General features: G+C 38.8%; 1 protein-coding gene across 3 annotated transcripts in view; it reads right to left on the reverse strand.

Annotated features, from left to right (window-relative positions):
• FBXL20 (F-box and leucine rich repeat protein 20) overlaps positions 1–16,654 on the reverse strand; it is a 63,752-nt gene that overhangs the window by 23,194 nt on the left and 23,904 nt on the right. For all 3 annotated transcript variants that reach the window (XR_004960314.1, XM_036268236.1, XM_036268235.1), the window contains exons 4-6: positions 13,595–13,669; positions 12,170–12,264; positions 11,615–11,683 (exon numbers count right to left, since the gene is read on the reverse strand). Coding sequence is in view for 2 of the 3 variants with exons in the window: in XM_036268236.1 (XP_036124129.1) it covers positions 11,615–11,683; positions 12,170–12,264; positions 13,595–13,669 (239 nt within the window). In the remaining variant the exon portion in view is untranslated. The remainder of the gene's footprint in view (positions 1–11,614; positions 11,684–12,169; positions 12,265–13,594; positions 13,670–16,654) is intronic.

Raw genomic sequence — 16,654 nt, forward strand, 5'->3', positions numbered from 1 at the left:
AAGAGAAATTGCTAGGTGTTATATATACTAAGTTTGTTTGAGTCTTTAAGAAACTGCCAAACTGCTTTCTAAAGTGGCCGTGCCCTTTTAGGTTCCTACCCAGCAACTTATGAAAGTCCCAGTTTCTCCATATCCTTACCAACACTTGGCTTGGTTTTTTGTTTTTTGTTTTTAATCCTCTCATGAGGACATTTTTCCATTTTTTGTTCAGATAGAATGGGAGGGAGGGAGAGAAAGAGGGAGGGAGGGAGGGAGGGAGGGAGAGAGAGAGAGAGAGAGAGAGAGAGAGAGAGAGAGAGAGAAACATTGACGTGAAAGGGACACATCAAGTGGCTGCCACCCGCACGACTAACCAGGGCCGGGAACAAACTGCAACCGAGGTACGTCCCCTTAGCGGGAACCGAACCCAGGTCTCTCTGGACCGCAGACTGACGCTCTAACCACTGAGCCAAACTGGCCAGGGCTGGCATTGTTCTTTTTAAAAAATTATAGCCATTTTAATGGGTATGGAGTGTAATCATCTATTGAGGTTTTAGTTTGCAATTCTGTAATAAATGTACTGCACTGGCTAGAATCTTCAAAAAAAAGTTAACTAGAAATGGCAAGAGTTAATCTAACATCCTTGCTTCTGACCTTAGGGTGAAGCATTCAGTCTTTCACCATTAAGTATGACGGTTAGCAATGAGTTTTTCATGGATAGCCTTAATCAGATTAAGGAAACTCCCTTCTATTCCTAGTTGAGAATTTCTATCATGAATGGGTGTTGGATTTTGTCATGTGCTTTTACTATCTAATTTAGTTATCTATTGTTCCATAACATATTACCCCGAAGTGAGCAGCTTAAAACAACATTTATTATGTTTTTGTGGGTCAGGAATACTGACACAGGCAGTATTTTTGACTCAGGGTCTCTCACAAGGCTGTAATCAGAGCATTGGCCACAGGTGCAATCATCTAAAAAGTTAACTGGGTACAGATTCCATTCCAAGCTCATTTAAGTAGCGTTTGGCAGACCACAGAAGATCCAATTCCAAAATCACTCATTTGGTTTTTGGTAAGTTTCAGATCCTCACTGGCTGTTGGCCAGAGACCTCAGTTCCTCGCCACATGGTCCTCTCCACAGAAGTACTCAAAACAGGGCAACTTGCCCTGCTCCTCCCCAAGTCAGAGCCCCGAGAAAAAGTAGAGCAAGATAGTAGTCACGATCTTTTAGTAACCTCATCTCCAAAGTGACATCCTGCCCTGGCCGGTTTTGCTCAGCGGTTAGAGCATCGGCCTGTGGACCAAAGTGACATCCTATCTCTTTTGCAGTATTCTATTGTTAGAAATGAGTCCTTAGGCCCAGTGCATGGTCAAGGGGAAAGGATTACATAAGGGTGTGAAGATTAGGAGGTAGAAATTATTTGGGGGCTTTTTTCGAGGCTGCCTATCACACTGAGATGACCATGTGGCTTTTGTTCTTTATTCCAGAAGGCAGTAAATCTCAACCAGTTGCCTACGTTATATAGCCCACAAGTCAAGAATGGTCTGATATTTTTCAATAATTGAAAGAAAATCCAAAGAAGATACTATTTTGTGATGTGAACATTTTATGAAATTCAAATCTCAGCACTCAGAAATAGTTTTACTGGAACATAGCCATGTTCATTTGTTTATGTACTGTCTATGACTGCTTTTGTAAAACAATGGCAGTTTGAATAGTTGTGACAAAGGCTGTATGGCCAACGAAGCCTAAAATATTTACTTATCGGGCCCCATATAGAAAAAGTTAGCTGTCCTCTGCTTTATTCTACTTTTATGAGACATAACATTAATTTGATTTTCAGATGTTAAACCACACTTGTATTACTTCTAGGATAAATCCTACTTGGATATGATACAAAAATCCTTTTATATGTTGCTGGATTCAGCTTGCTAAAGTTTTTTTTATTTTTTTATTCCTCACCCAAGGATATTTTTCACTTATTATCAAATAGAATAGAAGGTAGGGAGAGAGAGACAGAGAAACATCTATGTGATAGAGCCACATTGACTGGTTGCCTCCTGCATGATCTAACTAGGGCTGGGGACAAACCACAATTGAGGTACGTGTCTTTGACAGGAATTGAACCCGTGACTCATTGGTCCGCAGGCCAATTGCCTAACCACTGAGCCAAACTGGCCAAGGCTCAGCTTGCTAAAATTTTAGAAAGTATTTTTGCATCTTTGTTCCTGAGGGATACAGACCGGTCGAGTTCCTTTTATTGTGATGTCTTTATTTGTAGGCTTTGGTATCAGAAAAATACTGGCTTCATAGAATGGGTTATAAAGCATTTCCATTTTTTTTTTTTTGATGAATGAGTTTAAAGATTGGTTATTATTTCTTCTTTAAATATTTGATGGAACTCACCAGTCAAGTGCTTTTCTTTGTGGAGTAGTATTAAATTATTCACTGAATTTACTTGTTATAGACCTATTCGGATTGTCCATTTTTTCTTGAGTTAAATTTAGTAATTGGTGTCTTCCCAGAAATTTGTCCATTTCAACTCAGTCATCTGATTTGTTAGCATATAGTTATTTACGACATCTGTGATAATCCTTTTAATATCTGCCTTTTGTCCTTACCTTAATTCCTGCTTTTAGTAATTTGTGTCTTCTGCCTGGCTGGTTTGGCTCAGCAGTTAGAGCTTTGGCCACAGACCATGGTTTTGATTCCTGGTCAAGGGCCCATACCCAGGTTGCAGGTTTGACCCCAGGGCTGGGGATGGGGCTGTGCAGGAGGCAACCAACTGATGTGACATTAATGTTTCTTCTTTCTCTCCTCCCCTCCCTTCCTCCCTATCTAAAAATCAATGAAAAAATATGGAGGATTAAAAAAAAAATTGTGGCCCTGGCCAGTCTGGCTCAGCAGTTGAGCGTCGGCCTGCGGACCAGAGAGTCCCAGGTTCAGTTCCTGCTAGGGGCACAGACCACAAAAAAAAAAAAAAAAAAAAAAAAAAAAAAAATTGTCTTCTCTCTTATTTTCTTAGTCTAGGTTTGCCAATTTTATTAATATTTTTTTCTAAGAACCAACTTTTGGTTTAATGAATTTTATTACTATATCCCTATTTCCTATTTCACTCATAGTCAATGTATATTATTTCCTTCTTCTGCTTGCTTTGGGCTTATTTTATTTCCCCCTAATTTCTTATTGTTGAAAGTTGTTACTGCCTTGAGTTTTTCTTTCCTTTTCTCCCTGATACAGGTATTAAGAGCTATAGGCTTTAGCTGCAGCCCATAAGTTTGATAGTTCTTCATTTTCATGAAGTTCAAAATATTTTTTAAATTTCTGTTGTGATTTTTTGTTTTTAACTAATGGGTTATTTAGAAGCATGTTGCTCAATTTCCAAATACTCTGTTGTTCTGAATTTCTCTAGTTCTAGTCAGAGAACATACTTTGTATAATTTTTTTTTTATCCTCACCTGAGGACATTTTTTGCATTTATCTTCAGATAGAGCGGAAGAGAGAGAAGGGGGAAGAGAGAGAGAAACATCAACGTGAGAGAGACACATTGACTGGTTGCCACCCACACAATCCCAACTGGGGCTGGGGACAAACTGCAACTAAGGTACATGCCCTTAGTAGGAACAGAACCCGGGACTCTCCGGTCCGCGGGCCGACACTCTTAACTGCTGAGCCAAACTGGCTAGGGCTGTATAATTTTAATTTTCTTAAATTTATTAATATTTATAAATATTTGTTTAGTGGCCCAATTTATGCTCAATCTCACAGAATGTTCCAAAGTCTGTCAGGAACGTTTATTCTATAACCACTGGGTGGAGTGTTTTATTTGCACTGTATGAATTTTTCCATATTTCCTTTCAACCTATTTGTGTCTTTGAATCTCAAGTATGTCTCTTCAGGAAAGCACATAGTTGGGTCCTACTTTTTATTCTTAAATTATTTTTGTTACAGATGTTTCTCCTTTTTCCCCCCACTGAGACCCTCCTCCCCATCACCCCCCTACCCTGTCCCCAGCTTTGTTGTCTATGTCCATCGGTTATGCATATATGCATATAAGTTCGGTGGTTTATCCCCCACCCCCTTTCTGAGGATTGTCAGTCTGTACCCTACTTCCATGACTCTGGGTCTATTTTGTTCAATTTGTTTCGTTCATTATATCCCAGCAATATGTGAGATCATGTGATATTTATCTTTCTATGCTTGGCTTGTTTCGCTTAGGATAATATTTTCCAGGTCCCTCCATGTCGTCTCAAAGGATGAGAGATCTTTCTTTCTTACAGCTGCATAGTACTCCATTGTCTATATATACCAGTTTTTTTTATCTACTCGTCTACTGATGGGCACTTGAGCTGTTTCAAGATCTTAGCTATTGTAGACAGTGCTGCTATGAACATAGGGGGTCCTACTTTTTAAGTCCATACTGACAGTTTGTCTTCTGAGTGAAGTACTCAGTCTGTCCACATTTAATAGAATTGACATGGTTGGATTTTATCTCCCCCTTTTTTCTACTATCTTCTATTTGTTTCATGTTTTGTTTTTCTGTTCTCCTTTACTCTTTTCTTTTTTTTTTTTTAAAGAAAGCATGGCCCAAATGCCTTTTTTTTTATCTTCACCCGAGGACATTTTTTTATTTTTTGTTCAGATAGAGTGGAAGGAAGAGAGAGAGAGAGAGAGAGAGAGAGAAACATCAACGTGAAAGGGACACATAGAGTGGCTGCCACCCGCACGACCCAATCAGGGCCGGGGACAAACTGCAACCGAGGTACATGCCCTTAGCGGGAACCGAACCCGGGTCTCTCTGAACCGCAGGCCAACGCTCTAACCGCTGAGCCAAACCGGCCAAGGCTCCTTTACTGTGTTCTTGTGTTAAGTGTATCATTTCAACTCCTCTGTTAATGTTTTACTTTATTTTTCAGTTATTTTCTTAGTTTGCTCACCTATTATAATATGTATCTTAATTTACCAGTCTATTTCAGAACAATAGCTTAAGGCATTTTGCTCCAATATATCACCATTCCCTCCTTGCTATTATTTTCCTATGTTCAATGTATATTTCATAAGAAAAGAAGATATGAGAAAATTATAGAATCTTAGATTTACCTACATAATTACCATTTCTGGTGCTCTTTTTTTAAAATATTTTTTTATTAATTAATTTTTGTTACAGATGTTTCTCCTTTTTCCCTCACTGATTCCCCCCTCCCCCTCCTTCCCTGCCCTGTCCCCAGCTTTGTTGTCCATTCTGGTGCTCTTCATTAACTATTTCTATGGATTCGAGTCATTGTTTAGTATTTATTTCCTTTCATCTTGAAGGACTTCATTTAGTATTTTTTGCAAGGCACATCTGCTAGCAACAAATTCGCTCCATTTTTGTTTATCTGGGAATGTCATTATTTTGCCTTCATTTCAAACGGTTAGTTTTGCTAGATAAAAAACTGTGTTTCTTTCCCCTATTCAGTACACTGAGCATGTCACCTGTCTGTGGTTTTCACTGTTTCTGACTAGGTCACCCATTAATCATATTCCTTTCATGTACCTAAGTTATTTTCCTTTTGCTGCTTTCAAATTTTTCTCTCTTAGTTTTCAACAGTTTGGTTCTAATGTGTCTAGGTGTGAATATCTTGTTTTTATTCTTCTAGGAGTTTATTAAACTTTTTAGATCTGTAGATTATTGTTTTTCATAAAATTTGGGAAATTTTCTATTAATTCCTAACCTTTTTTTATTGTTCCTTGGTACACATATACATTGGGAAATGCTTATCACAATAAGGTTAATTAACATACTCTTCACCTCACCTAATTACCATTTTGTTGTAGTGATAACATTTAAAGCCTACAACCTACTTTCTTTTTTTTTCTTCCGGTAGGTGCCCCTAGCAGAAACCGAACCCAGGACTCTCTGGTCCGCAGGCCGATCGATACTCTAACCGCTAAGCCAAACCAGCCAGGGCTAAAAGCTACTTTCATAGCAACTTTCAAGTACACAATACAGTATTATTAGTGATCATGCTATGCTATACATTAGATCCTTGGAACTTATTCATCTTATAATTACAAGCTTGTATCCTTTGACCAGTATTTCCTGAGTTTGTTCTTATCTTCAAAATGCTATTGGGATGGTTAGTGTAATTTTCAGCTAGTGTATTTCCAATTCCAGAATTTCCATTTGGCTCATATTTTGTAATATGTATTTCTTTACTGATAGTCTCCATTTAACAAGTAATTGTCATCATGCTTTCCTTTATTATATGCAAATACTTTTTAAGAACTGAGATATAATTGACATATTGTATTAGCTTCAGGTGTACAACAAAATGATACAATATATGTGTATATTACCAGATTATCACAAAAAATCCATCTATTACCATATATAGCTTTTAAGATTTACTTAAAAAAAATTTTTTTTAATCCTCACCCGAGGACATTTTTCTACTTTTGTTCAGATAGAGTGGGAGGGAGAGAGGAATAGAAAGAGAGAAACATTGACGTGAAAGGGACACATCAAGTGGCTGCTTCCCGCACGACCCCAACCAGGGCTGGGAACAAATCACAACTGAGGTGCGTGCCCCTGACTGGAATCGAACCTGCGACTCATTGGTCCGTGGGCCAATGCTCTAAACACTGAGGCCCAATGCTCTAACCACTGAGCACCCGGCCAGGGCTACTTTTAATTTTTAAAAACCTGGTTTCAGTTTACATGACTTCACATATTTTTATTAACTTTACATATTGGCTATGTTTCCTGTGAACTTCCTAGAAACCTACCACGCCATTTATTTCTTTCCAATCTGCATGCCCCTCCTTTTTTTCTTCCCTTATACTAGGTGAACTCCAGTACAATGTTGAATAGATATGACAGACCCAATATCTTTTCTAAAAATATGTTTTTATACATTTTAGAGAGAGAGAGAAGAAGGGAGAGAAACATCAATTGGCTGCCTCCTGCACACCCCCTACTGGGGATCAAGCCCGCAATTTAGGCATGTGCCCTAACTGGGAATCCAATTAGCTACCCTCCAGTGCTTGGGACGATGCTCAACCAACTGAGCCACACTGACCAGGGCTCCATCTTTAATTCTTAAAGTCTGCATCTTTTTCTTTCTTTCTTTTTTAAAAAATATTTTTCTTTATTGACTTTAGAGGGAGAGGAAGGGAGAGAGAGAAATATCAATGAGAGAAGATAACTGACTACCTCCTGCATGCCCCCCACTGGGGATTTGGCCCACAACCTTGGCATGTGCCCTGACCAGGAATCGAACCGGCATCCTCATGGTGCATGGGTTGACGCTCAACCACTGAGCCACATGGGCCGGGCTATATCTTTTTCTTTTATACCATGTTTAAACTATTGCATTTCTAAAATTACTAGGATAAGCAAAACTCTGATCAACCAGGAGTTATTTGATGATTTTAAGATATTTTTTTCATAGGTGTGACAAAGTTAATGCACTTTTGTTAAAAGTCTTTAACTTTTAGCCCTGGCCGGTTTGGCTCAGCGGTTGGAGCATCGGCCTGCGGTACAGAGAGACCCGGGTTCGGTTCCCGCTAAGGGCACATACCTCGGTTGCAGTTTGTCCCCGGCCCTGGTTGGTTGTGCGGGTGGCGGCCACTCGATGTGTCCCTTCACATCGATGTTTCTCTCTCTCTCTCTTCTTCTCTCTCCCTCCCGCTCTGTCTGAACAGAAAATGGAAAAATGTCCTCGGGTGAGGATAAAAAAAAAAAAAAAAAAAGTCTTTAACTTTTAGAAATGCATACTGATTAAATAATATAATGTCTAGAAAAATTTTCAAAGTAAGATAAAATGAATCCTGGCCAGTTTGGCTCAGTGGTACAGCATAGGCCCACAGACAAATGAATCTTGGGTTTGATTCTGGCCAAGGGCATGTACCTCGGTTGTGGTACATGCCCGGCCCTGGTTGGAGTTGTGCAGGAGGTAACCAGTCAATGTGTCCCTCTCACATCAATGTTTCTCTCTCTCTCCCTCCCACTCTATCTGAAGATAAACAGAAAAATATGCTTGGGTGAGGATTACAAAAAAATAAGATAAAATGGGGTAAGATGACACAAGACTAGTCATAAAGTGATAGTTTCTCAATTATCAATGTGAAGATGTCCAATGGATTCAATTTTGTCTACTTTGGCATATGCTTAAATTTGTACTATTTGCAGAAGTAACTTATCTCTGGTACTTATAGCTCTAATTTGATATAGCTGGGTTCATATGTTTTAATCCAATTGTTAGGGACTCCTTTCTTTTTAGCTTAATTCATGTTTTAATTATGTAAAACATTTACACGGCTATTAAAGTATAAAACATGATACTTCAGAGGTCTCCCTTTCATTCTTGTCTCCACGTTTTTTCTCTCCCCTATAAGTAAACATTTAAATAATTTATTACCTTTCCATTGTTTCTTCTAGAGAATATTAATAAATATGGATATATCCCCTAACCCTACAAAAGGTATCTTATTATACAAATTCCTCTGCAGTTTTGTCTTAACAATATTTCCTGGGGTTCACTGCAGAGTACTATAGAAATATTGTCTTCATACCTTTTTCTTTTTTTTTATTAATTAATTTTTATTACAGATGTTTCTCCCTTTTTCTTTTTTTTTGTTAATCCTCACCCAAGGATAGTTTTCCATTGATTTTTTTTTAGATAGAGTGAAAGGGAGGGGGAGAGAGAGAAAACATCTATGTGAAAAGACACATTGATTTTCAAAATATATGTATTTTTCTTGCTTTTCAGAGAGAGAGGAAGAAAGAGGATGGGAGAGTGAGACAGACAGAAACATCAATGAGAGACACATAGATTGGCTGCCTTCTGCCCGCCCTCCATTGGGGATCCAGTCTGCAACCCTGGCATGTGCCCTGACTGGGAACTGAACCAGTGACCTCTTGGTCCATGGGCTGATGCTCAACCACTGAGCCACACCAGCTCGGTGAGACACATCGATTGATTGCCTCCTGCATGACCAGGACCAGGGCCAGGGATTTAACCTGCAACCCAGGTACGTGCCCTTGACCAGAATCAAACCCATGACTCTTCAGTCTGTGAGTCCACACTCTAACCACTGAGCAAAACCAGCCACAGCCTCATTCCCTTTTTTTCCCCCCTCATTTTTTTTTTAATCAGTCCTCTAGACATGATTGTTTTCTGTCATTTGCTATTAAGAGTAATGCAGTATTTGTTATTGCAAACAGTAAAAATGAATAACCTTGTACATGAATCCTATTATATTTTTGCCAGTGTATCTTTGGTATATAAGTTCCTAGAAAAATGTGTAATTATATGCCACTTTTTAGATACCAAGTGGTCAAATTCTTCATTTCTATAACATTAAGTATTCAAAGGAAAAAATAAACAGGTCATTTATCTAAAGTAAATGTTAGGCTACTGGTATAAATAGTCATGGTTGGGGAAGGGATTAGTAAGCTGTCTCTCCTATTAAAGATTTACAAATCAATCCACAGGGATAATATTTGTTAATAGAATAATTAATAACCACAGTCCTGTCTTTCAAACACTTTCTTATATTAAAAGTGAACAATATTGTGACCTCAAAGAAAGAAATAACATAAATAATGTGTACTCTGTGCTCGGAGTGTCTTCCACTTTCCTTCATTTAAGCAATTCTAAAAATACCATCTTTTATGAGGACTTTGAACAGAAATATTCAGTGAATAATCCTGGCCCTTCACTGTGAGAGCATGCTTCTTCAATGGTTTCACTTCACCTCACAATACGCAGCAATTTCCCTACATAGTATTTAAATGTTACTTGAGCCCTGGCCAGTTTTGCTCAGCGGTTAGAGCATCAGCCTGAGGTCCGGAGAGGCCCAGGTTCGGTTCCCGCTAAGGGCACGTACCTCGGTTGCAGTTTGTCCCTGACCCTGGTTGGGTCATATGGGTGGCAATCACTCGATGTGTCCCTTTCACGTTGATGTTCTCTTTCTCTCCCTCCCTCCCACTCTATCTGAACAAAATGTTGAAAAAAGTCCTCGGGTGAGGATAAAAAAATAAAAAAATAAATAAATGTGCCCTGGCCGGTTTGGCTCAGTGGTTAGAGTGTCGGCCTGCGGTCCTGAGAGACCCGGGTTCGGTTCCTGCTAAAGGCGCATACCTCGGTTGCAGTTTGTCCCCGGCCCTGGTGGGTTGTGTGGGTGGCAGCCACTCGATGTTTTCCTTTCACATCGATGTTTCTCTCTCTCTCTCTGTTCCTCTCTCTCCCTCCCACTCTACCTGAACAAAGAATGGAAAAATGTCCTCGGGTGAGGATAAAAATAAAATAAAAAAATAAAAAAATAAATAAATGTTACTTGATACGTTAGTACCAACAGATATTCTTGGGCTTTTTCCTTTTTTTAAATCCTCACCTGAGGATATTTTTCCATTGGTTTTCAGACAGAGTGGAAGAGAGGGAGGAAGAGAAACATCAAAGTGAGTGAGACACATCGCTTGGTTGCCTTCCGCATGACCCCGACCAGGGCCAGTGACCGAACTGCAACCAAGGCACGTGCCCTTGACCAGAATCAAACCAGAAACTATTTGGCCCTCAGGCTGATGCTCTAACTGCTGAACAAACCGGCCAGGGCTCTTGGGCTTTTTTATGCCTACCTTTGATGTCTATCGTGTCTGTGATGATAAACTCTCAAGGATGAAGGATCAGGTTTTCTTTCTTTTATATTGTGACCAAAACAAACACATTACATTCAGAGCCATTTATTTTTATTTTTATTTTATTTTTTATCCTCACCTGAGGACATTTTTGCACTTATCTTCAGATAGAGTAGGAGGGGAAGAGGGAGGAAGAGAGAGAGAGAGAAGCATTGATGTGAGAGAGACACATCAACTGGTTGTCACCCTCACGACCCCCAACCGGGGCCAGGGACAAACTGCAACCAAGGTACGTGCCCTTAGCGGGAACCGAACCCAGGACTCTCTGGTCCACGGGCCAATGCTCTAACCACTAAGCCAAAACGGCCAGGGCCATTCAGAGTCATTTAATAAATGCACTCAATATTATCACAATCTGTTTAGTCCCGTGTTTAAGATTTTACATCTTTTTATAGAATTATCTGTTTACCATGTCTTCTGAATGATAGCTACTAGTATCTTCTTGAAATATAACTTGTTTTAGTAATTTAAATCATTATTATCCCTACTGCATATTCATTAACTACAATTTTGAAGTCACTTAAAATATCAAGATAGGGCCCTGGCCACTTTGCTCAGTGGTTAGAGCATCTGCCCTCAGACCGAAGGGTCTTGGGTTCGATTAGATTCTAGTCAAAGGCACATACCTGGGTTGCAGGTAGAATCCTGGGCCCGGTTGTGCGAGAGGCAACCAACCGACGTTTCTCTCTTGCTCCCTCCCTCCCTTCCTCTCTATCTAAAAATCAACGAAAAAATATCCTCAGATGAAGATAAAAAACAAACAAAAAAAATCAAGATAGGATTTGGGTTAGATTCCAAAATAAATTTATTTCATTTCAACTTTAATGTTACCTTCTCCCTATAAAACCAAAATGGAATTTGCTAAATGTATTTATTAGCATGCATTTAAAGCCTGTATAGGCAAGACACAAGGGGCTATGACTTATCCTTCTAAAACACAAAATACTTACGCATCTGTAGTCTTTGTACACCCATTTAAATTTAGTACTTCAATGTTCCTACAGTTTTGTGCAAAGGTCCTTTATAGAAAGAAACAAAGTAAAAGGTTTGAAATGAAATGGTCACAATTCTGGTACTTAAAAAGTAATTAAAGATATGTATTATTATTGGTAATACTGGATATTGGTACAAAAAGGTTCACAATTACAAATAAATTAATTTTCAACCATAAACTTTGAACATTGATCTTTTCGTCAAGCAAGGTTAAAATTACTTAACTTTGAGTAAACAAACAAAATTTACTTAAGGCTTTAAAAGAACTATTTATGATATGGGGAATTTGGCTTTTTTGGAGGAGGCACTGGTTCTTGTATTCTCAAAACCATATATCCCTCTATTGGATATCTTTGTGTTATAAGCAATGGATGTGTGTTTTGTGGTTAGAAAGGCTTGAAGTTTTAATTACCTTCATAAAAAACTTAAAACCATTTTAGCCTTTTCTGGGTGAGATGGTGCTTTCTTTACTAGAGTCAGGAATACCAGTTAATCAATAGTTATGTTCTTACCTTAATGCATTGTCTCCTACTCCAAGACACCCACGAAGACTTAACTTTCGTAAAAAACCCCCACATCTTTTTGAAATATTCTCGACTACCCGGCCCTGTAAAAGACAGGTAAACAAGAAGTTGATTTTGAAACAAAAACACATACTCATTTTTAATAATTTATAAACAAAGAAGAGGCTTCTACTAATTTTAAAGGCTTAGTTATTAATTCAATAGGAAAATGTCGACTTACTGCAAAAAAGCTTCCCTGATTAATGCATACTTGAAACATGCCTAAACCCTATATTGTTATTTATTTTACTCAATTTGTAAAATATTCTACATTTAAAGAAATGATACTCTACAGTTCTCTTATGTCTATATTAAGGTATATGTCTATGTAAGGTCTTACATCTATATTAAGGTAGAATGCCCTACTGATTAAATTGCAGCTACTGAAAGATATTAACTTTCTCTATTATTTCTGTATCCTTTCTAAAGTTCTTACTATAGTATTCTCATTAGAGCAGAGACTCAACAAACACTTAACGAAAGCTTGCTGAATGACTGTGGGCCATGTTGCTTTAAACATTCACTTCCATGAAGATTAAAAAATTGTGAAAAACATAAAAACCAGCTTAATGTTAGTGGGTATTATTTTAAAAGCACTTTTAAAAATAATGAAAAGTTCACATGAGGCCTTTTATTTTTTATTTTTTTGTTCAGGTAGAGTGGGAGGGAGAGAGAGGAACAGAGAGAGAGAGAGAAACATCGATGTGAAAGGAACACATCGAGCGGCTGCGGCTGGGGACAAACTGCAACCGAGGTACGGGCCCTTAGCGGGAACCGAACCCAGGTCTCTCAGGACCGCAGGTCGACGCTCTAACCGCTGAGCCAAACCGGCCAGGGCCACATGAGGCCTTTTAAAAACTTCTTTCATAGATCCTCAAGAGAGTTAAGTTCCACTGGAACTTAAAATCTCTCTCCAGCAAAAATAATTCAATATACGACTTTGATTTTATTCTTTTTCATTCTCCACAAAAACTATATATAGGCTTTCCAAGAACCAAAATGCTCATCTCAAAAAGAATTTATGCAAATATCATACCCCAACAAATTAACTCAACCAATTCTTCAATAAACAAATATAAAAAGACTTCCTTAAAATGAGCAAACACAGGTTCACATTTTGACCACAAAAAAATAAAAAATTTTGGTCCTATTAATACAAATAATTCAGTATTATTTCAATAAAATAAGTCTGCTCATTCTAAAAAATTTAAAGAATAAATTCTGGGGAATATTTCAGGCTCCCATGAAGTTCATATGCACTAAAATTAATAGTTTATCTCTAGGGAAAGAAGATTTATATGGTTGTGCTAATCTATTCCATGCTGTAATTACATTCTAACAAGAGAAATGGGGCCAGACACCACATAATTATACCTCAATATCCCTCTGGAAGTCAAATAGGTCAATTCGCTGCCAGTTACTGCCATCCAGAGCCAGAACATTCCAGGCCTATTTTTAAGAAAGAGACAGAATGAGCAGGAGCTGAAACAAAGGGTAAAAACAAGTAGCATTTGTGTTTACAATTCAATCTACTAATGATTAAAATTGACTAAAACATTTATCAACCCTGACCATTAGCTCCCAATAAGTCTGCCTTCTTGTCATACTTTATTCTCCAATTAGATTGTCTCATACATGAGTGGGTATAGAAACTAGCAGCTACAAAAGATCTTAGGGAATTGGGGAAAGGACAGGTTATAATGAGTACCATAGCCAGAAACTATTTTCTAACTGGAAGATTCTGGCTTCTTATCCCAAAATGATAGTTCAGCTGATGAAAAGCAAGTCTGTTACTCTATCCCTCAACAAGGATCAAGATGAGGGTAAAATCAAAGGAAGAGGGCAGTACTCTGAATATCGCTATGTTCAGTATCTATTTGCTGTCCATAGCATAACTTGGTCAGACTTTGAACTATGATATGGTGAACTGGGCCTTCGAAAAGACAGGATTTCTCTGTATCTCTGATACAGCCTTCATGCTTTCCTCATTAGCAACTTGCTCACTCAAGCATGTTTTCAACTAGTCAGCTTTCCCTCTAACTCGATTTAGTGATAACTAAAACAGTGAAAGTTTAAGACTTCTCATACATTTCCTCAGTAAACTAAAAGGAGGCAAGAAAGTTTCTAAGCTTTCAACTTTTCAAGATTAGGTGAAAAATGACTCAATTAATTTGCTGTGGATCATTCTGTATTTTAATCAGAAAGCCTTTAAAAGGTTTCCTATATTGAATTTAAAGTGTAAACAAAGTGCCCTGGCCGGTTTGGCTCAGCGGTTAGAGTGTTGACCTGCGATCCGGAGAGACCCGGGTTCGGTTCCTGCTAAGGGCACGTACCTCGGTTGCAGTTTGTCCCCGGCCCTGGTTGGTTGTGCGGGTGGCGGCCACTCGATGTGTCCCTTTCACGTCGATGTCTCTCTCTCTCTCTCTCTCTCTCCCCCCCGCCCCCTCCACCACTCTATCTGAACAAAAAATGGAAAAATGTCCTCGGGTGAGGATTAAAAAATAAAATAAAGTGTAAACAAAGTCTTAATATTGTTGAGCTATAAACTTAAACTTAGAACATTATCTCTTACTATAATAATAATAAAAATACAGATTCGATACTGCAATTTAAAAATAAATTGTGGCCCTGGCTGATTTGGCTCAGTGGTTAGAGTGCCGGCGTGTGGTCCAGGGAGACCCAGGTTCGGTTCCCGCTAAGGGCACGTACTTCGGTTGCAGTTTGTCCCCGGCCCTGGTTGGCTCATGCAGGAGGCAGCTACTCGATGTGTCCCTTTCATGTTGATGTTTCTCTCTCTCTCGCTCTTCCTCTCTCTCTCTCTCTCTCTCTCCCGCTCTATCTGAACAAAAAATGGAAAAATGTCCTTGGGCGAGGATAAAATAGATAAATAAATAAATTGTGGATATATTTACTGATCCCAAGATAACTATCTTACAATCAACTAGAAATATGTCAGGGATATGAAAGTAAGCAAAGTCATTATTCTAAAAATCTTTAAGGTTTTCTCGGGAGCTCAATCCTTTTTTTTTTTTTTGGTCTATGCCCCTGGCAGGAACCGAACCCGGGACGCTCTGGTCCGCAAGCCGACGCTCCAACGGCTGAGCCAAACTGACCAGGGCTACTTTCCTTTTTGTAGCTTCATATTTTTCCAAAGGTTTCTTAAATGGCTAGCCATGGGAGACAACAGATAAAACTTTTTTTTTTTTATCCTCACCCAAGGACATTTTTCAATATTTTGTTCAGATAGAGTGGGAGGGAGAGAGAGAGAGAAAGAAACATCAATGTGAAAGGGACACATTGACTGGTTGCCACCCGCATGACCCAACCAGGGGACAAACTGCAACCGAGGTACGTGCCCTTAGTGAGAACTGAACCCGGGTCTCTCTGCACCACAGGCTGACGCTCTAACTGCTGAGCCAAACTGGACAGGGCAACAGATAAAACTTTTTTTTAAATATCCTCACCCGAGGACATTTTTCCATTTTTTGTTCAGGTAGAATGGGAGAAAGAGAGAGGAAGAAAGAGAGAGAGAGAAACATCGACGTGAAAGTTACACATCAAGTGGCTGCCACCCGCACGACCAACCAGGGCCAGGGACAAACTGCAACCGAGGTACGCGCCCTTAGCGAGAACTGAACCCCGGTCTCTCTGCACTGCAGGCTGATGCTCTAACCGCTGAGCTAAACCGACCAGGGCAACAGATAAAATTATTAAAGTTCATGTATTTACTATATTTTTGGGCTAAACATACCTCTGATCTGGTTTGCTATTTCTCGTTTCTTTATACTACTTTCTCCAGCAACAAGAAACATGCCAAACTGAGACTAAAATTAGGAATGACAGGTTTTTTCCAGAGTCTGTTTCTAAATAAATTAATTAAATACTTCAAGTACAGAGAATGATAATATAACTACTGATGTACTAATTATCCCAGTTTAATGAAAACTGGCATTGTGCTTTCATTTCTTTTAAATTAAAACATATCAAAAAGGAAGAAAAACCTGCAAATGAAAACAATCAAAATTCACTCAAGTCAACACTGCTAAGACAAGATGCTGCAATTAAACAGGTTTAGACACTGGTCTCAGTATTCGGTTTCTCAATGATGACCTCAGCTTCATATGGACACAGAAAGCCATGTCACTCAAGTAATGGGGACAAAAATGTCATAAATTATCAAAACACTAATGATTGTTTCCAAAATAGCTGATGCACAGATTTAGTATGGCTTTAGGATGTAGAAATTACATTAAAGTTAGCAAGACAAAGTAAATTTTTCATGGCAAATTTTGTGGAGTTTTGTTTTTTTTTTAATATGTTTTTATTCATTTTTATAGAGAGAGGGAGAGAGAGAGAGATAGAAACATCGATGAGAGGGAAACATCTATTGGCTGCCTCCTACACACCCTCTACTAGGGATCGAACCCGCAACCC

The sequence above is a fragment of the Molossus molossus genome, unplaced genomic scaffold (assembly GCF_014108415.1).
Source record: "Molossus molossus isolate mMolMol1 unplaced genomic scaffold, mMolMol1.p scaffold_m16_p_19, whole genome shotgun sequence".
Classification (NCBI taxonomy): Eukaryota; Metazoa; Chordata; class Mammalia; order Chiroptera; family Molossidae; genus Molossus; species Molossus molossus.